This window comes from Symphalangus syndactylus, chromosome 20 (genome assembly GCF_028878055.3).
Source record: "Symphalangus syndactylus isolate Jambi chromosome 20, NHGRI_mSymSyn1-v2.1_pri, whole genome shotgun sequence".
Taxonomy (NCBI): Eukaryota; Metazoa; Chordata; class Mammalia; order Primates; family Hylobatidae; genus Symphalangus; species Symphalangus syndactylus.
Window position 1 is genome coordinate 15,732,264 of NC_072442.2, and position 21,636 is coordinate 15,753,899.

Genomic DNA, 21,636 nt, shown 5'->3' on the forward strand with positions numbered 1-21,636 from the left:
ATAACTTTGTACCCTATGGAGAAAGTAATTCTGGTTCTGGGAAACACACAGTTCCAGATTTATAAAAAAAAAAAAAAAAAAAAAAACCCTCTTTTCGGCTGGACACAATAGCTCACCCCTGTAATTCCAGCACTTTGGGAGGCCGAGGTGGGTGGATCACCTGAGGTCAGGAGTTCACAACCAGCCTGGCCAACATGGTGAGACCCCATCTCTACTAAAAATACAAAAAAATTAGCCAGTTGTGGTGGCAGGTGCCTGTAATCCCAGCTACTCAGGAGGCTGAGGCAGGAGGATCACTTGAATCCGGGAGGCGGAGGTTGCAGCAAGCCAGGACCACGCCATTGCACTCCAGCCTGAGCAACAAGAGCAAAACTCTGTCTCAAAAAAAAAAAAAAAAAAACCCTTTTCATTAGCTGTCATTCTCTATTCTACCCTCCCCCAGTCCCTCACAACCACTAGTATGCTTTCTGTTTCTGTGAATTTGTCTTTTCTGGACATTTTATATAAGCAGATCATATAGTATGTGGCCTTTTATGTCTGACTTCTTTCACTTAGCATAATGTTTTCAAGGTTTATCTGTATTTTAGCACCCATCAGTATCTTCTTAATGGCAGAATAATTTTGCATTTTATGCATATATCACATTTTGTTTATCTGTTCATTGGTTGAAGGACATTGGATGGCAGAAATATTTTTAAAGCTCTGAAGTTCATAATTTCAAGTGATTGTTACTTTACTGTTTTAAACTTTTGGCCTAGCATGGTGGCTCACGCCTGTAATCCCAGCACTTTGGGAGGCTGAGCTGGGTGGATCACCTGAGGTCAGGAGTTCGAGACCAGCCTGGCCAACATGGTGAAACTCTGTCTTTACTAAAAATACAAAATTTAGCCAAGCGTGGTGGGGGGCACCTGTAATCCTAGCTACTTGGGAGGCTGAGGCAGGAAAATCTCCTGAACCCAGGAGGCAGAGGTTGCAGTGAGCTGAGGTCATGCCACTGCACACCAGCCTGGGCAACAGAGCAAGACTTTGTCTCGAAAAAAAAAAAACAAAAAACACTTATTCTTTAGAAGCTTGGCATAATCACATAATAATTTTCAGTTGTATCGTGGAGGCCAATCGTTTTGCAAAAGTAATATAATTGCTATATAAATATTTGCTAATAATGGAAATTCTAATTTTGGCATGTTGAATACCTGGTAAATCAGTAGTTTGATTTATATTTTCCTAAAGATATGTAGTGGGTAAACTAAGTACTCTCTCTTAACCAGCACTGTCCAGTAGATCTGATGGAAAGATGAAAATGTACAGTCTAGTACAGTAGCTGCATGACTGTTCAGCACTTGAAATATAGCTAATACTGCTGAGCTACTGAATTTATAATTTTAATTTAACTTTTTTGTTTATTTTTTTTGAGATGGAGTCTCACTCTGTTGCCCAGGCTGGAGTGCAGTGGTGCACTCTTGGCTCACTGCAACCTCCTCCTCCCAGGTTCAAGCGATTCTCCTGTCTCAGCCTCCCGAGTAGCTGGGACTACAGGCGCATGCCACCATGCCCAGCTAATTTTTTGTATTTTTAGTTGAGACAGGGTTTCACCATGTTACCCAGGATGGCTTTGATATCCTGACCTTGTGATCCTCCTGCCTCTGCCTCCCAAAGTACTGGGATTACCGGCACAAGCCACCACGCCTGGCTTCTAATTTGACTTTTTTTTTTTTTTTTGAGACGAAGTCTCGCTCTGTCACCCAGGCTGGAGTGCAGTGGTGCGATCTTGGCTCACTGCAAGCTCTGCCTCCCGGGTTCACACCATTCTCCTGCCTCAGCCTCCTGAGTAGCTGGGACTACAGGCACACACCACCACACCCGGCTAATTTTTTGTGTATTTTTATTAGAGATGGGGTTTCACCATATTACCCAGGATGGTCTCACTCCGACCTCGTGATCTGCCTGCTTCGGCCTCCCAAAGTGCTGGGATTACAGGCGTGAGCCACCATGCCTGGCTAATTTCACTTTTAAAAGCTACACATGGGCCAGGCACAGTGGCTCATGCCTATAATCCCAGCACTTTGGGAAGCCAAGGTGGGAGGATCACTTGAGGCCAGGAGTTCAAGGTTAGTCAGGGCAACGTAGCAAAACCCTGTCTCTACAAATAATTTAAAAATTAGTTAGGCATGCCTATAGTTCTAGCTACTAGAACTTGTGCTTAAACTATAGTTCTAGCTACTAGGGAAGCTGAGGCAGGAAGATTGAGTCCACAACTTCAAGGCTGCAGTAAGCTATGATTATGTCATTGCCCCTCAGCCTGGGTGACAGAGTGAGACCCCATTTCTAAAAAATATTCTTAAGAAAAGCTGCCGGCCGGGTGTGGTGGCTCATGCCTCTAATCCTAGCACTTTGGGAGGCCGAGGTGGAGATCACCTGAGGTCAGGAGTTCGAGACCAGGCTGACCAACATGGAGAAACCCTGTCTCTACTAAAAATACAAGCTTAACCAGGCATGGTGGCTCACACCTGTAATCCCAGTTACTCAAGAGGCTGAGGCAGGGGAATCGCTTGAACCCAGGAGGCGGAGGTTGCAGTGAGCCAAGATCACGCCATTGCACTCCAGCCTGAGCAACAGAGTGAGACCTTGTCTCAAAGAAAAAAAAAAAGAAAGAAAAGCTGCCAATTTAAATTCCTGCTTAGCTTTTTCTAAGGTGCCTGGTGAGAGGTAACAAATGGAGAATGCCCTGTGGCATGTAAGGGGAGGGGAACTAAAAGAAAATCATGTCATCCACTTGGTATCTAATTGAGATCTAGGTGGATCACAGATTTCTCCTTTGTGGCAAAACAGAAATTTTAGGGTGTTACCACTGCAGTGGGAACAGCCAAACAACCTTTTGTTCTTTCGCAGTTTTCTTTTTCTTTTTTTTTTTTTGAGATGGAGTCCTGCTTTTGTTGCCCAGGCTGGAGCGCAGTGGTGCAATCTTGGCTCGCTGCAACCTCCGCCTCCTGGATTTCAGCGATTCTCCTGTCTCAGCCTCCTGAGTAGCTGGGGTTACAGGTGCCTGCCCCAACGTTCGGCTGATTTTTTGTATTTTTAGTAGAGATGGGGTATCGCCATGTTGGCCAGGCTGGTCTCGAACTCCTGACCTCAGGTGATCTGCCTGCCTTGGCCTCCCAAAGTGCTGGGATTATAGGCATGAGCCACCGCGCCTGGGCTGTTTCTCAGTTTTCTTATGTAAAAAACTCATTTTCAGAGTAGACACTTTTTTCTTACTGCTTTTCATGGAATTTCATTATCAGTTTTAGTTTGCAATATTAACTTTTTTTTCTGGAGGGAAGATATGTATTACAAGAGTATATAAAGTAACCATTTCTGGAGATTTGGGGATGGAAAGATAACAGACTTCTATGTTAAGTCAGCCTTAAACACTTTTGTTTTCCCTTCTTTATTTAAAATTACTGTCTTTCAAAACCTGGAACCTTTTTTGTAGGTCAGTATTTATACAAAGAGAATTAGCAATATGAAACCTTGAGGGCCATCTGTTGAGTTGCAAAGCAAAACCTGTGGCTGTTACTAGCCGAGTAGCATAATCTTAATTTGGAGTCATTTGACCTGACTACTAGGATTTTTTTTTCCTAGTTCGTCTACTTATATTGTACTTTCTTTATGAGTTTTAAGTCTCTTCTCACAATTTGTTGCCTCAGTTTCTTTTTTTCCTGTAAAATTATAAACAGTAATACTATATTTGCTTCCTTCCTAAAAGTATAAACATTGAGGTATTTGTTAAGGATTTCATATTCCTTTCAGTAAAAATATTCTAGGGAGGCAATAGTGATAAGGAACATGGACTCGGCCGGGCGCGGTGGCTCACGCTTGTAATCCCAGCACTTTGGGAGGCTGAGGCGGGTGGATCACAAGGTCAGGAGATCGAGACCATGGTGAAACCCCATCTCTACTAAAAATACAAAAAATTAGCCGGGCGTGGTGGCGGGCGCCCGTAGTCCCAGCTACTCGGAGAGGCTGAGGCAGGAGAATGGCGTGAACCCGGGAGGTGAGAAAGCAGTGAGCCAAGATCGTGCCACTGCACTCCAGCCTGGGCAACGGAGCAAGACTCCGTCTCAAAAAAAAAAAAAAAAAGAACATGGACTCAGGCCAGACACAGTGACACATGCTTATAATCCCAGCCCTTTGGGAGGCTGAGGTGGGTGGATCACTTGAGGTCAGGAGTTCGAGACCAGGCCGGCCAACATGGTAAAACCCCGTCTTTACTAAAAATGCAAAAATTAGCCAGGCATGGTGGCAGGCACCTGTAATCCTAGCTACTTGGGAGGCTGAGGCAGGAGAATAGCTTGAACCTGGGAGGCGGATATTGCAGTGAGCCGAGATCGCGCCATTGCACTCCAGCCTGGGCAACAGAGCGAGACTCAGTCTTTCTTTTTTGAGACAAGGTCTTGCTTGGTCGTCAGGCTGGAGTACGGTGACAGAATCATGGCTCACTGCTTTCTCAACCTCCTGGGCTCAAGCAATTCTCCTACCTCAGCCTCCTGAGTAGCTGGGACTACAGTTGTGCACCACCATGCCCAGCTAATTTTTTAAAAAGTTTTTTGTAGGTCAGGTACAGTGGCTTATGCCTGTAATCCCAGCACTTTGGGAGGCTGAGGCAGGAGGATCGTGTGAGCCCAGGAGTTCAAGATCAGCCTGGGCAACATAGCAAGACCCTGTCTCTTAAAAAAAAAAGTTTTATAAGCTAGATGTGGCAAACACCTCTAGTCCCAGCTGTTCAAGAGGCTGAGGTGGGAGGATCATGTGAGTCTAGGACTTCAAGGACCACCTGGGCAACATAGCAAGACCCCATCTCTAAAGTATGAAAATAAAATATTTTATGATCAGTAGAATCATATTTTCAGATAACTACATCTTTTTATGGGTGGATTTTTAAAAATTTTTTTTTTTTTTTTTTTGAGATAGAGTCTTGCTCTGTTGCCCAGGCTGGAGTGCAGTGGTGCTATCTCCGCTCACTGCAGGCTCTGCCCCCCGGGTTCCCGCCATTCTCTTCCCTTAGCCTCCCGAGCAGCTGGGACTACAGGCGCCCGCCACCACGCCCGGCTAATTTTTTATATTTTTAGTAGAGACAGGGTTTCACCGTGTTAGCCAGGATGGTCTCGATTTCCTGACCTCGTGATCTGCTTACCATGTTAGCCAGGATGGTCTCGATCTCCTGACCTCGTGATCTGCCTGTCTCGGCCTCCCAAAGTGCTGGGATTTAAAATTTTTTGTTAGAAGAATTTGTATTACTTAAATGGCTGGCTGTAACAGGTAGATTAATTTCATATTACTAAAATCACAGGCTGGGCGCGGTGGCTCACGCCTATAATACCAGCACTTTGGGAGGCTGAGGCAGGCAGATCACGAGGTCAGGAGATCGCGACCATCCTGACTAACACGGTGAAACCCCGTCTGTACTAAAAAAATACAAAAAAATTAGCTGGGCGTGGTGGTGGGTGCCTGTAGTCCCAGCTACTCGGGAGGCTGAGGCAGGAGAATGGTGTGAACCCAGGAGGTGGAGCTTGCAGTGGGCGGAGATTGCGCCACCGCACTCCATCCTGGGTGACTGAGTGAGACTCTGTCTCAAAAAAATAATAATAAATAAAAATCACAAGACTGTTTACTTGATTGTTTATTTATTTATTTAGTGAGACAGAGTTTTGCTCTTTTGTCCAGGCTGGAGTGAAGTGGCGCGATCTTGGCTCACTGCAACCTCTGCCCGCCCCAGGTTCAAATGATTCTCCTGCCTCAGCCTCCCGAGTAGCTGGGATTACAGGTGCATGCCACCATGCCCGGCTAATTTTTGTATTTTTAGTAGAGATGGGGTTTCACAATCTTGGCCAGGCTGGTCTACTTGATAATTTTTAAAGAAACTCACCTAATTCTCTTGCATTTTGTTTTTGTAGGTAATTTTAACCAATCAGATGACAACAAAGATTGATAAAAATCAGGCCTTCCTTGTTCCTGCATTAGGTGGGTAATTAATCAGATAAACATTTTAGTTTATCACAGTTTTTCTTATCTCTTTCATTTGATTCTCATTGAGTACTATAAGCTTCATGAAAGCAGACTGTATTTGTCTTGTTCACTGCTTAATCTTAGCACTAAGCACAGTACCCTTAGATACTGATTGTTCCTTTTAGTTATTTAACATTTATTGAGTAGCCAGACACAGTGTCCCACACCTGTAATCCCAATACCTTGGGAGGCCAAGGCGCATCACTTGAGGCCAGGAGTTCAAGACCAGCCTGGCCTATACGGTGAAACCCCATCTCTACTAAAAATACAAAAAATTATCCGGGCATGGTGGCACACACTTGTAATCCCACCTAGTTGGGAGGCTGGGGAGTGAGAATTGCTTGAACCTGGGAGGTGTAGGCTGCAGTGAGCTGGGATCGTGCCTCTGCACTCCAGCCTGGGGGACAGAGTAAGACTCTCAAAAAATTGCGTATCTACTGTCTGGCAACTATTGTGTCAAAGATTCTTGCCCCCAGGGAGTTCACAGTGTTAGGGAGAAGGAAGGGTGAATCCACTTAAACACAAATCACACTACAGTGAATATCGTGGTTTTGTTAGAATGCAATGCTTCAAGATTTATTTCCACTAAAATCTTAAAAGAATATTCTACCAGAGTTTTGGCCAGGCACGGTGGCTTATGCCTATAATCCCAGTACTTTGGGAGGCTGAGGCGGGTGGATCACCTGAGGTTGGGAGTTGGAGAGCAGCCTGACCAACATGGAGAAACCCCATCTCTACTAAAAATACAAAATTAGATGGGTGCGGTGGCACATTCCTGTAATCTCAGCCACTCGGGAGGCTGAGGCAGGAGAATCGCTTGAACCTGGGAGGCAGAGGTTGCAGTAAGCCATGGTCACGCCATTGCACTCCAGCCTGGGCAACGAGTGAAACTCCATCTCAAAAAAAAAAAAAAAAAAAAAGTCTCTGCCCTTGACTAGTTTTCAACTAATGACATAGATCATTCTATAAACAGATAATGTAGTAAAGGTTACAACAGAAAGGTACAGGGTACTGTACGAAGGACGGATTCTAACCTGACCCAGGTGAGCAGGATGAAAAGGAGGAAGGTTGCCGGGCGCGGTGGCTCAAGCCTGTAATCCCAGCACTTTGGGAGGCCGAGGCTGGCGGATCACGAGGTCAGGAGATCGAGACCATCCTGGCTAACACGGTGAAAACCCGTCTCTACTAAAAATACAAAAAATTAGCCAGGTGTGGTGGCGGGCGCCTGTAGTCCCAGCTACTCGGAGAGGCTGAGGCAGGAGAATGGCGTGAACCCGGGAGGCGGAGCTTGCAGTGAGCCAAGATCGTGCCACTGCACTCCAGCCTGGGCGACAGAGCAAGACTCCGTCTCAAAAAAAAAAAAAAAAAAAAAAAAGGAGGAAGGTTAGGGAAGGGAGTATAATAGTCTCTCATGTTTCTTCCAGCTATTTTTATCACTTTCCATCACCCACTTAAGCAAGAGCTTCCTAATGTTTGGATCCACTCGGGTAATCAAACAGCCTTTCTCAAACTCATGCCTTCAGCACGCTATGATAAATCAGAAAGCAAATTTATAAATTTAGTGGGAATTACAGTTGTCAAGCAGAATGAAGTTTATGTTTTCTAGTCAGTTTATTTTCTTCCCAGATACCAGAAAGTTGGGAAAGCAGGGGTTCAGAGTTGGTAAGCAGAGAAGCAAATAAATGGAAATAGATGCCCTCAGGAATATTATGCTTAAGTTGTGATAATTCTGATGCCCTCCTTGCTTTACTAGCAGAACACCCTTTACCTTGGATATTGCTAGGATATTGTTCAATAGAACGGTCAGTTATGATAGAAGTGTTCTATGTCTGTGCTCTTCAGTACAGTAGGCCTTGCTACATGTGGCTATTGAGGCATTTAAAATGTGGCTAGTGCAGCTGTGGAATGGAATGTTTAATTGAATTTTACTTAAACTTAAATTGCCACATATGGCAAGTGACTGCCCTGTTGTACAGTGCAGCACTGGATAAACATAATTCCTGTGTTCTAGACTCCAGTCCCACCATTAGCTTTCTGTTTTTGACAGTGTTTGCTGGTATGATAGGTCACTGCTCATTTTACATTATTATCAGTTTAGTTTCCTTTATATTTCAGAGGCTCCCTAATCCCTTAAAGAGATTTAAAAATCAACGTAGACCACTTCTGTGTGAAAATAAGATGACTGAATTTGCTTTGATTGGAATTAGGAACTGGCCCTCTCTTTGCTAGTTCTGGAATTTGACCAAGATGCACATCAAAATCTCATTCCTACCCTCCTGATTTGCCTCATGCAAACTTTGTTGCTGTGTCTGTTCTTTGGTCTTCTATTGCTGTGTCTCAGCTTTAGATTATATGTCTTGTATAGAAATGGATCATCAGAATGCAACAGGCGGGAGACTTAGAAGTGCAAATCAGTAGGGTAATGACAAACCCTTTGAACTGAGTGGGACTGAAAAGTAACCTAACATATAACCTATTAGTAATTGTTTGCCATGAAGATTTTCAGTGCTGGACACATAAATTGCTGAGTTCAACTGCCCTCTTTGCCCTCCAAATCTAGCATAAAAGCAATTGGTGATCTCAGGCCAGTTTCACACCTAATATGACTAGTAATAAAAGTCTTGTGTTTCAGGAGCTCAGTTTGTCCAAACCTGAGCCCATCATCTCTACCTCACAAATTATATCCACCTTTTCATTTCCTTGCATTGTGTCTGCATGATATAATACTCCCAAGCACCATTGCTTAAATCTTGAGTTACACTTAATGCTTTTTTTTTTTTGGTCTTTTTTCTTTTTAATGCGAAATAGAATATACAAATGAAAATGTATATTTAGAAGAACAATAATACATGTCCAGGTGCCCATTGTTCAGACTGACAAATGGAACATTACTACCCCCCAGGAGCCTCGTATGCTCTCCCCCCAAGAGGCAACCGCTATCCTGAATTTTGTGTAATTGTCACCTAGCTTTTATAGATTTTACTGTCTGTGTATCCCCAACAGTTGCTTATTTATAGCCTTTGTATAAATATAATTATACTGTATATGACTGACAACTTTGCTCATTATTATTTTTGGATTCATCCATGTTGTTGTGTGACACTGTAGTTCATTTTGATGACATGAATCTGCCACAACTTAATTATATATTCTGTTGATGTCAAAAAAAAAAAAAAAAGAATACCAGAGTTTTTACTTTCTTCTGGAGGTCAGAAATATGTTAGGCTTGATGATATGGAAAATTGACACATATATGGACTCAGACAACAAAGTTTTCTAAAAGCAAATAGAGAATAATGATTTGCAGTATTTCCCTAGATAGGTAAAAACCTTGTAATCTCAGGATATTACTCATTTTCCAGGTTTTTTGAAAGCAAGTATACTTTTGTTATGTTAAATTAATAAAGTAAGATTACATTTGATCAGAGGCATTCTGAGAAATGTATAACCAAGTCAGTAAGGCCATATACAGTTATTAATGTTCTTTATTCTCAGGGGAAAGTTGGGGACATGCTGCTACAATACGTCTAATCTTTCACTGGGACCGAAAGCAAAGGTCAGTATAGAAACAAGTTAATAACTGCGAATATTGGGTTAATTACACTGAATGAACCCTTACAGCTTTCTTAGAGCTAGTCCTGTGGATGAGATATACAATGACCCATGAAGTAACACTTTTGTTGCCTTGTCTGATATCACCTAGAGCAAACATAGAAATGTGTTGTTATTACTGCGTATTTAGCTACATAGGAAATTCTCTGGAATATTTAAATGATGGGGCGCATGCACCTGAAATGAGTAGGTGGCCAAGGAATGCCATTTTCTAAGGCTCTTCGAAATAATTTATTAGCCATGTAGAAGGAGGTGAGTACTCTGTGTTCCTGGAAGAGATTGAAAAAAAAAGAATAAAATCAGGACAAAAGGAGTGAGGTTAGCTTTAAAATTAATTTATTTGGAACATACGACGGTTTCTCTTAGTTGCTTAGGATATTTCTTGTATGAAATTGTGTCTGGCCAGGCGCAGTGGCTCATGCTTGTAATCCCAGCACTTTGGGAGGCCGAGGCGGGCGAATCACGAGGTCAGGAGATCGAGACCATGGTGAAACCCCGTCTCTACTAAAAATATAAAAAATTAGCTGGGCGTGGTGGCGGACGCCTGTAGTCCCAGCTACTCGGAGAGGCTGAGGCAGGAGAATGGCGTGAACCTGGGAGGCGGAGCTTGCAGTGAGCCGAGATTGCGCCACTGCACTCCAGCCTGGGCGACAGAGCGAGACTCCGTCTCAAAAAAAAAAAAGAAAAAAAAAAAAAAAGAAATTGTGTCTGTTTTTTATTTTGTATTTTGCTGTTCAGCTTTTATTATCCAGTTACTTACCTGCATTTCACAAGTATTGTTCTTTAAAAGTATGGCAGCATGAAATCTTTGTATTTGTTTTTAAAGCTGCTGAGCAAGTGAACAAACCAGCTTTTATTTTCTTGAAAATAGGCCATTGAAGGCTGTGAAGTCTTCTACACTTCTAGAAAATGTCAGATTTATGCTAGCCTCTCTGCTTTGTGATTAATTGGTATAACCTAGAGGTCTTGGTTTGGAAATGCTCTAATAAAGGGAGAAATTAAAATGGCATGGGGGCAAAGATGGAATAAAAGGTCACTTAAATACGTATTGGGCCTAGCCAGTGAAATTGTCTATTTTTTTTTTTTTTTTTTTTTTGAGACGGAGTCTCACTCTGTCGCCCAGGCTGGAGTGCAGTGGCGCAATCTCGGCTCACTGCAAGCCCCGCCCCTCGGGTTCACGCCATTCTCCTGCCTCAGCCTCTCCGAGTAGCTGGGACTACAGGCGCCCGCCACCCCGCCTGGCTAATTTTTTGTATTTTTAGTAGAGACGGGGTTTCACCGTGGTCTCGATCTCCTGACCTCGTGATCCGCCCGCCTCAGCCTCCCAAAGTGCTGGGATTACAAGCGTGAGCCACCGCGCCCGGCCGAAATTGTCTATTTTTTAATCTATATTTCTTTGTTGTTCTACAAACTGAAAAAAATCCTGCCTGACCAAGTTAGGTTTTACGGGCCTGAAGCTCATAACAGAATCGATTACACTTCTGTATATATCTTTTGCAACTGATCGTGCAGTTTGGGTCTTCTTTAAAAATGGTATTTGCGAAGAGCTCAGGTAACGTTTTTTTTTTCCCCACAATACATAGTGCTTTACTATTGACTGTCTCCCCCTAATTTAAACAAATTTTTTACTCTAAACCAGTATGACTGGTAAATCCTCCCCATAATTTTTTTTCTATGATCACAATTTAAGATAGTTACCCCTAGTTTTGTAAGTAAGTTGCTGTATACTAGAGTCACAAAAGGAGTTATTTTCTTGGCGCCAAACCTTATTGTAAAGATTTGGCAACAGTTCTCCAGCTGTCTTTTGAACATATTGCTTATACTTTCCCAGTTATAGGTTATTCTATAAAGCACATTCCATCATTTATTTTTTCATAGGAATTACGCCTGAGCTAGTATACAGTAGTCTTCTTCAGACTATAATTAAATATTCACTAATAAAATGCATTTAAGAAGAAAAATAATGGGAGCAGAGCAAGATATTTCATCTTTTTATGAACTCATCAGGAAGAAAAGTTTGCCTTCTTTGACAAGTTCTAGAAGTTAGCATTCATAAGTTACCCAAGAGATCAGAAAATCATGCTTACCATGAGTTAACCATTGTATGAATTCACCTTCTTACAAATCCTTCCCAAGAAATTAGAAACCAAAGTATATGGCTGGATGCAGTGGCTCACACCTGTAATCCCATCACTTTGGGAGGCTAAGGTAGGTGGATCATGAGGTCAAGAGATCAAGACCATCCTGGCCAACATGGTGAAATCCCGTCTCTACTAAAAATAAAAATTAACTGGGCATGATGGCACATGCCTTTAGTCCCAGCTACTCAGGAGGCTGAGGCAGGAGAATCACTTGAACCCAGGAGGCGGAGGTTGCAGTGAACCAAGATTGTGCCACTGCCCTCCAGCCTGGTTACAGAGTGAGACTCTGTCCCCCACCCAAAAAAAAAAAAAGAAAATGATGTACAACACCAGCATTGAATATAGACAGATTGGGGGAAATCTGCTGTTCTATAATATTTTTTCTACATCTCATAAGATCTTTTTTTAATTCTTATTTATTTTTCATACTGTCATTTTAGTGAGTGCTTGCTTGTGCTAGGTATTTTACTAGGCACTTTAAATATAACATTTCAGATAATCTTTTCAATAATTATTTGCAGAACGTATACCTATTATTACTAAAAGAAAACCAAGGCCAAGAAAGGTTAACTGAATAAGTAGTAAATAATAGCTACTATTTATTGAATATTTCTTAACTGTCCTTTATTGCGAAAAACATTGTATGTATATATGTATACATATATACGTGTATGTATATATGTGTATACGTATAGATTATATACGTATATGTATAGAGGTATATACGTATAGATGTAGATATAGATGTATATATGTGTATACGTATAGATGTATACACGTATATATGTGTATGTATATGTGTATACGTATAGATGTATATATGTATATGTATAGATGTATATACATATACACATATATACATCTATACATATATATGTGTGTATGTATATATACGTATGTATATGTGTGTATATATATAATTTCATGTTATTTTCCACGTAAATCTTTGAAATAGTATTACCAGATGAGATCGGGCACGTTCAGGGTGGTATGGCTGTAGACTGAAAATAGTATTATCTACATTTTATAGCTACCTTTATAAACTTTTTTTTTTTTTTTTTGAGACGGAGTCTCACTCTGTCGCCCAGGCTGGAGTGCAGTGGCACAATCTAGGCTCACTGCAAGTTCTGCCTCCCGGGTTCATGCCATTCTCCTGCCTCAGCCTCCTGAGTAGCTGGGACTACAGGCGCCCGCCACCACGCCCAGCTAATTTTTTGTATTTTTAGTAGAGACGGGGTTTCACCGTGTTAGCCAGGATGGTCTCGATCTTCTGACCTCGTGATCCGCCCGCCTCGGCCTCCCAAAGTGCTGGGATTACAGGCGTGAGCCACCGCACCCGGCCTTGTAAACTTTTTTTTTTTTTTTTTTTTTTTTTTTTTTTTGAGAGGGAGTTTCGCTCTTTTTGCCCAGGCTGGGGTGCAATGGCGAGATCTCGGCTCACTTCAACCTCCACCTCCTGGGGTCAAGTGATTCTCTTGTCTCAGCCTGCCGAGTAGCTGGGATTATAGGTGCCTTCCAGCACGTCTTGCTAATTTTGTATTTTTAGTAGAGATGGGATTTCACTATGTTGGCCAGGCTGGTCTTGAACTCCTGACCTCAGGTGACCTGCCCATCTCAGCCTCTCAAAGTGCTGGGATTACAGGCGTGAGCCACCGCACCCGGCCATAGCTGACTTTATAATAGAGTTCATTTCTTTTCTTCTATAATAACTGTTTCTAGAAGGTAACTGTAGTATTGTGTTGATGGCCAGCCAATCTGAATATGTAGCTTATTCCTTTTTTTAGGTAAAATCTTTTTTCTTCAAACTTTTTTTTTTTTCAGGCTGTGGATATATGATAAATAATGTACATACTTTATGTAATCAAAATAAATTGACCTCATTTAATAGCATTGAAGTAGTTTTGTTCTTTATCATTTGAAACCTGACATCTTTAAGTTGTTAAAGTTGCATGAGCTTGAGCCCAGAAGTTGGAGAACAGCCTGGCCAAAATGGCAAGACACCACCTCTATAGATAAATAAAAAATTAGCCAGGCATGGTGGTGCGCACCTATAGTTCTAGCTGTTTGGGAGGCCAGAGTTGGGAAAATCACTTGAGCCCAGGAAGTCAGGGTGGCAGTGAGCTATGACTGAGCTATTACACTCCAGGCTGGGCCACAAAATGGGACCCCGTCTCTAAGATATTAAAAAAAAAAAAAGTTACATGAGGCCGGGCACGGTGGCTGACGCCTGTAATCCCAGCACTTTGGGAGGCCAAGGCAGGTGGATCATCTGAGGTTGGGAGTTCTAGACCAGCCTGGCCAATATGGGGAAACTCTTTCTCTACTAAAAATACAAAAAAATTAGCCAGGCATGGTGGCGGGCACCTGTAATCCCAGCTACTCAGGAGGCTGAGGTAGGAGAATCGCTTGAACCCAGGAGGCAGAGGTTGCAGTGAGCCAAGATTGCACCACTGCACTCCAGCCTGGGCAGCAGAGTGAGACTCTGTCTCAAAAAAAAAAAAAAAAGTTGCATGAAATTTTGTATGCTTTATGTTTTTTAAATTTTAGTTTATTTTAAAAGGATGGAAATAGAAATTCGTGTCAGGGAAAAATAGTTATAAAAATGAACATTTTTTCATTTGGAGAGGAAGACTAAAAATCTTTTTTTTTTTTTTTTTTTTTTTTTGAGGTAGGGTCTCACTTTGTTGCCCAGGCTAGAGTGCAGTGGTGCGATCTCAGCTCACTGCAGCCTCAGCCTCCTGGGCTCAAGCAATCCTCCTACCTCAGCCTCCCAAGTGGCTGGGACCACAGGCATGTACCACCACACCCAGCTAATTTTTGTAATTTTTGTAGAGATGGGGTTTTGCCACGTTGCCCAGGCTGGTCTCGAACTCCTAAGCTCAGGCAGTCCACCTACCTCGGCCTGCTAAAGTGCTGGGATTGTAGGCGTGAGCCACAGCACCCGTCCAGAAACTAAAAATCTTGAATAGCCAAGTTTATATTGGGAATTGAACTTAGGTGTACTATCTCATGCCCCAGCCCCTGTCCTTCACCAGTAACACCTGATTTTTACCCTTAGACTAATGATGGAATAATATTCCAACAGTTATTAAAAGAACTACTTTTGTCTATGTCCTTATATTATGTGAGTTTTCCTCCAATTTGCATATTCATGATCATATGAGGCCAAGATTATTCAGAATTACACTACTCTTTGCCAAGACGATCTGGTGGTAGAGTGGAGTAATAAATCAACACCCCCACACAGTGTTTCTTATGTGTGCTCAGTTTTAGAGCACAAATTGTGCTTCTGTCTTATTTCTTCCTGACCCAAACTATGTAGTTCAGCCATATGTTAAGCTACATCTCAGCTGGGGCCATGAGCCAAGTGATTCTTTGGTTTAGTTTTCATTTTAAAAGATCTTTAAAGAGACATGATGCATAAAAATTGTATTTTTACCTAGAAATTTGAGGATGATTTTTTTGTTTTGTTTTGTTTTGTTTTTGAGATGGAGTTTTGCTCTTGTTGCCCAGGCTGGAGTGCAGTGGCGTGATCTCAGCTCACCACAACCTCGGCCTCCTGGGTTCAATCGATTCTTCTGCCTCAGCCTGCTGAGTAGCTGGGATTACAGGCATGCACCACCACGCCTGGCTAATTTTCTGTATTTTTAGTTGAGATGGGGTTTCTCCGTGTTGGTCGGGCTGGCCTCAAATTCTCGACCTCAGGTGATCCACCTCGGCCTCCCAAAGGGCTGGGATTACAGGAGTGAGCCACCGCGCCTGGCCTGAGGATGATTTTCAACCTGAATAATTAATGCCCCTTTGACTTTAGGATTCTTTTGTTTTGTTTTGTTTTTTGAGATGGAGTCTCACTCTGTCACCCAGGCTGGAGTGTAGTGGCGTCATATCGGCTCCCTGCAACCTCCACCTCCCTGATTCAAGTGATTCTCCTGCCTCAGCCTCCCAAGTAGCTGGGATTATAGGCATGCGCCACCACACTTGGCTAACTTTTGTATTTTTAATAGAGACAGGGTTTCACCATTTTGACCAGGCTGGTCTCGAATGCCTGACCTCAAGTGACCTGCCCACCTCAGCCTCCCAAAGTGCTGGATTATAGACATGAGCCACTGTGCCCGACCGACTTTAGGATTCTTATTAAGCATGTAAATGCTTCTTAAAAGCTTTTCACTTTTTAATAATTTCCTCAGGATAGATGTACTAGGTACCTTTTTTGGACATACTGTTGATATTTTTCAGAAGGTTAGCTGATTTTTGTCATTCAAAAAATGATTTCCTAATAAGGCAGGTTAAAATACACCTTGCCTCTCTTTCTGTGAATTTTTGCATTAAAGATAGATTATCAACCCTAAGGAATTATAAAAGTTTATAATTCCACTCAACACAGCTATTTTTTTTTTTTTTTTGAGACGGAGTCTCGCCCTGTCGCCCAGGCTGGAGTGCAGAGGCACGATCTTGGCTCACTGCAACCTCCACCTCCCCGGTTCAAGCGATTCTCCTACCTCAGCCTCCTCAGTAGCTGGGATTACAGGTGCGTGCCACCACGCCCAGCTAATTTTTTTTTTTTTTTGGTATCTTCACTAGAGACGGGGTTTCACCATGTTGGCCAGGCTGGTCTTGAACTCCTGACCTCGTGATCTGCCTGCCTCGGCCTCCCAAAGTGCTGGGATTACAAGCGTGAGCCACCACGCCCGGCCTCAACATAGCTATTCTTGTATTATATATTACTTAGCAATTATTTTATTTATGTTTAAAGTTGCAATTATGGAATATAGGACATTTTAGATTCTGCTGTATTTTGGTCTCTGTTTTTCTTTTGAATTGTGTCTGAGAAGAGGGGCAATTTCAAAATTAAGAGAGTAACAAATCATAGCCAAAATGTCCTTTTTGAATTGTCTTTGAAAACAAATCATTCTATTTTGTGTAAGTAAATGATCCTTACAACTCTGAGAATCTTATTTTCCTCTAGATTAGAATCTGTATTTTTTAGATCAGTTTTATTACATTGTGCTAAAACATATATATAACATAAAATTTACCATTTTATGTTTACATATAGTTCACTGGCATTACGTACATTCATATCGTGCAGCCATCATCATCCATTTTCAGAACTTTTTCATCTTCCCATACTGAAACTCTGGACCCATTAAATGCTAACTCATTCTTTTTTACCCCCAGCCCCTGACAATCACCATTCTACCTTCTGTCTCTGAATTTCACTCCTCTAGCAACCCCATATAATTGGAATCATATAATATTCGTTCTGATGTGACTGGCTTATTTCACTTAGTATAATGTCTTCAAGGCTCATTTATGTTGTAGCATGTGTCAGAATTTTCTTAAGTCTGCATATTCCATTGTATGTACATACCACATTTTGTTTATTCATCTGTGGATGCACACTTGGGTTGCTTCTACCTTCTGGCTATTGTGAATAAGTTACAGTGTATCAGTTTTAAAGTAATTCTTAAAAGCAGTTTTTTTTTGTTTTTTTTTTGAGATGGAGTTTCACTCTTTTTGCCCAGGCTGGAGTGCAATGGTGCGATCTCTGCTCACTGCAACATCTGCCTTGCAGGTTCAAGCGATTCTCCTGCCTCAGCCTCCCGAGTAGCTGGGATTACAGGCATGCGCCACCACACCCAGCTAATTTTGTATTTTTAGTAGAGACGGGGTTTCTCCATGTTGGTCAGGCTGGTCTCGAACTCCCGACCTCAAGTGATCTGCCTGCCTTGGCCTCCCAAAGTGCTGGGATTACAGGCGTGAGCCACCGCACCCAGCCAAAAAGCAGTCTTAAAGGTTTTTGTTTATATTTGTTGCTGTTACAGTACTTGAATATAGTTAATAAGAGCTTAGAATTTTATTTCTCAGCTACTTTTAGCTTTCAGTTTTATATTAATTGTATAAGACATAATAAAATCCCACCTAAGCAGATCTTGTTCTGTCATGACTTATTTTTGGGACATAATCATTTTATATTATTATTATAATTTTTTCTTTTTGTAGAGATGGGGGTCTCACTATGTTGCCCAGGATGGCTTCAAACTCCTGGTCTCAAGTGATCCTCATGCCTTGCCCTCCTAAAGAGCTGGGATTAAAGACATGAGCCACCATGCCTGGGTGCATCATTTTAAAACAATGTCTTCCTAGCTATTTTTATTGGGTGTAATATGAGTAAGTGTTTCTCATTTGTAGTGTAAGAAATTATCATAATTCTTCAGCAATAATTAAAAAAACATGATTACTGCAGAGAGTTTGGAAAATATAAGCAAGCAACCTTTACCTTGTGATAACAACTATTAACTTTTTTATTGTAGTTTTCTATCAATTTTTTTTAGATGTGTGTATACATACTTATAAATATGGGATAATACAGTATAACTATTATTTAGTATATTATTAATACTTTCCTATCTCATTGAATATTTTCTTCCACCTTTAGTTTTTAGCATAAGTAATATCTCATCATATATAAAATAATTTATTTGAATCAGTCATTGGACTTTTAGGTTGCTTTAAATTTCATATAAACTCTGTTATATACATACGGGTATTTGAAGGGTATATTTTTAATATTTCTCTCCTTTTTGTGTTCTTAGAGAAAAAAATAGAATTATTAATATAATAAACCCATACATTTAAATTATGAATTTGGTCATCTGAACTTTTAATTAAGTTCATATGTTTGTATGTATTTATTCTTTTTCTTTAAGCAGGTTGGCAACATTGTACAAGTCACCCAGCCAGAAGGAATCCACAGTACTGTTTCAAATCAAAGTCAGTATTATTTGATTAGAGTGGGATTTTGATATTGATGGGCAGTAATTATCTAAAGAGAGAATTTACAACTTGCTTCTGTTAACTTCTGTAGGCAGCAAGCATATTTGAGGACAGCTTTTGATGCTTAGAACATTGTCCCCAAAATAGTAGTATATACAGAATATTGTAGTCACAAATGGACTGAAATTTATTCTTAAGAACAGAGGAAATACTTATTTTGGGGTAGTGTGTTCCATGCCATATGTAATGTCAGGATATTAAAAATCTTTAAAGTGAAAGTTGTTGAAGATTTCCAGAAAAGAAAAAATACTAACATTACTTATTTTGGTCTGTAGGTATTATAGATCTATTGTAGCCACCAAATATAGCCCACTTTAAGATGTTAATTTTTCTGTGAATTTACATCATAGAACACACATTTTTTGGCTGAAATATGCATATTTATCAATAGTGTTGAGCCAAATATATTTTTGGCATCTCTTTTTTTTTTGAGATGGAGTCTCTCTCTGTCGCCCAGGCTAGAGTGCAGTGATGCAATCTTGGCTCACTGCAGCCTCCGCCCTACTGGTTTAAGCAATTCTCCTGCTTCAGCCTCCCTAGTAGCTGGGATTATAGGCATGTGCTACCACTGCTGGCTAATTTTTGTGTTTTTAGTAGAGATGGGGTTTCACCATGTTGGCCAGACTAGTCTCAATCTCCTGACCTCAAGTGATCCGCCCTCCTCAGCCTTCCAAAGTTTTGGGATTACAGGCGTGAGCCACCGAGCCCGGCTTTATCTCATTTTTATAAGGACGAAAACAGAAATAGAGATTCTGAAACTGAATTATCCACTTAGTCTTTGCACTACCCAGGTGTACTTGAAATATCCTAGTTGGGGGAAAAAAAGAGAGAGAAATATCCTAGTTGGAAAACTTTAGAGTATTTAATTATGAAAGTAAATGACCTAAGACTTAGGACATTACCTTTTACTTCTTCTAACAAAGCTATCGTAAAGTTTGTTAGGATTGACCTTTAGAGAACATTTTTATAATGCAATGTTATTTCTGTGTGTGTGTATGCAAGGGTATAAATAAGTATATATAAAATACTCTTAATATAGCCTGGGCTTAGGCACGTATCCATGAGGTTAAACTCTTCATTGACAGTGGTTGATAAATTTCTATCTCAAGAACTTTTTTTTTTTTTTTTTTGAGATGAAGTCTCGCTCTGTTGCCCAGGCTAGAGTGCAGTGGCACGATCTCGGCTCACTGCAACCTCCGCCTCCCAGGTTCAAGTGATTCTCCTGCCTCAGCCTCCAGAGTAGCTGGGACTAGAGGTGTGTGCCACCACGCCTAGCTAATTTTTATATTTTTGGTAGAGATGGGGGTCACCATGATGGCCAGGCTGGTCTTGAACTCCTGACCTCGTGATCTGCCCACCTCAGCCTCCCAAAGTGCTGGGATTACAGGTGTGAGCCACTACGCCTGGCCCTAGAATAAAGTAGCTTTCTTATTAGTTACTTAAAAATATTTCTAAGATCAGTCTTCAAATGTTCTTAAAGCATATTTGTATATATATTTTTTATCTTTCAGCCTCAGGGATTTAGAGATACTGTTGTTACTTCTGCATGTTCATTGCAAACAGAAGGTTCCTTGAGCACCCGGAAACGGTCACGAGACCCAGAGGAAGAATTATAACCCAGAAACAAATCTCAAAGTGTACAAATTTATTGATGTTGTGAAATCAATGTGTACAAGTGGACTTGTTACTTTAAAGTATAAATAAACACTATGGCATGAATGAATCCAGATTATATGAAGTGAATGGGAAAAATACCTAAATATGATTCTGTGAAAGTTTTTCTAAAGCAGTATTCTGCAATTATATTTTACCCTGTTTTCATTTTCAGTAACATTCAGTAGAGATGATGATTATATTTCACAAATGTGGAAAGCTGATCTCATGTGGCCAGTCTGAATTTACCATTCAGACTGTTTTCACCCCTTTCCCAGTTGCCTATAAAATCTTAGGAAGAAACATAACATATTCTTATCATATTCTTTTTTTTTTTTTTTGGAGATGGAGTCTCGCTCTCTAGTCCAGGCTGGAGTGCAATGGTGCGACCTCTGCTCACTACAACCTCTGCCTCCCAGGTTCAAGTGATTCACCCGCCTCAGCCTCCCAAGTAGCTGGGGTTACAGGCACCCGCCATCATGCCCGGCTAATTTTTTGTATTTTTGTAGAGATGGAGTTTTATCGTGTTGGCCAAGCTGGTCTTGAACTCCTGACCTCAGGTGATCTGCCTGCCCCTGCCTCCCAAAGTGCTGGGATTACAGCCGTGAGCCATTGTGCCCGGCCATGTTCTTTTTAAATGTAAGTTTGATAATTCTTTAAAATGACCTGCTTTTATAATTATAAAAGAGAAGCCAGCACCATGAGTCAGCATATTACTCTGTTCCGTTTTATAGGTAAGATACAAATTTTAGGTGACCAAACTGATTTTAGTGACCTCCCACCATGAGTCAGCATATTACTCTGTTCCGTTTTATAGGTAAGATACAAATTTTAGGTGACCAAACTGATTTTAGTGACCTCAATCCTAAAATCTAAGCCATTTGTTTAGCTTTTAATGACATTTTAGAATGTTAAAGGGAGGACTTTGGAGCTGCTAACCTCATCTAGAGATTGTTTGGAACATATATCTTCCAGAATAGGTTGATAAGCTCACAATCATTTGTTGCTACGTTTTTGTTTTTGTTTTGAGACAAGGTCTCACTCTGTCACCCAGCCTGGAGTGCAGTGGCATGATCACAGCTCACTGCATCCTCGACCTCCCGGGCTCAAGCAATCCTCTCACTTCAGCCTCCTGAGTAGCTGGGACTACAGGGCGACACTACCATGCCCTGCTAATTTTTGGATTTTTTGGTAGAGACAAGGTCTCACTATGTTGCCCAGGCTGGTCTCAAACTCCTGGGCTCAAGCGATCCTCTTGCCTTGTCTTCCCAAAGTGCTGGGATTACAGATGTGAGCCACCATACCTGGCCTCATTTCTTTCTTTTTTTTTTTTTTTTTGAGAGGGAGT

The 21,636-nt window shown here is 41.3% G+C and overlaps 1 protein-coding gene across 4 annotated transcripts in view; it reads left to right on the forward strand.

Moving 5' to 3' along the window:
• Positions 1-20,358, forward strand: part of RAD51C (RAD51 paralog C) — a 43,126-nt gene extending 22,768 nt beyond the window's left edge. The window contains exons 6-8 of one of the 4 annotated variants that reach the window (XM_063628537.1): positions 5,934-6,000; positions 9,541-9,601; positions 20,147-20,358. In XM_063628537.1, the coding sequence (XP_063484607.1) occupies positions 5,934-6,000; positions 9,541-9,601; positions 20,147-20,210 (192 nt within the window). In that variant the 3' untranslated portion in view covers positions 20,211-20,358. Of the gene's footprint in view, positions 1-5,933; positions 6,001-9,540; positions 9,602-18,511; positions 18,603-20,146 lie in introns of those variants that run through there. The other 3 variants (XM_063628538.1, XM_055258559.2, XM_063628539.1) reach the window with 3 other exon arrangements.
• Positions 20,359-21,636: the final 1,278 nt, after the last annotated feature.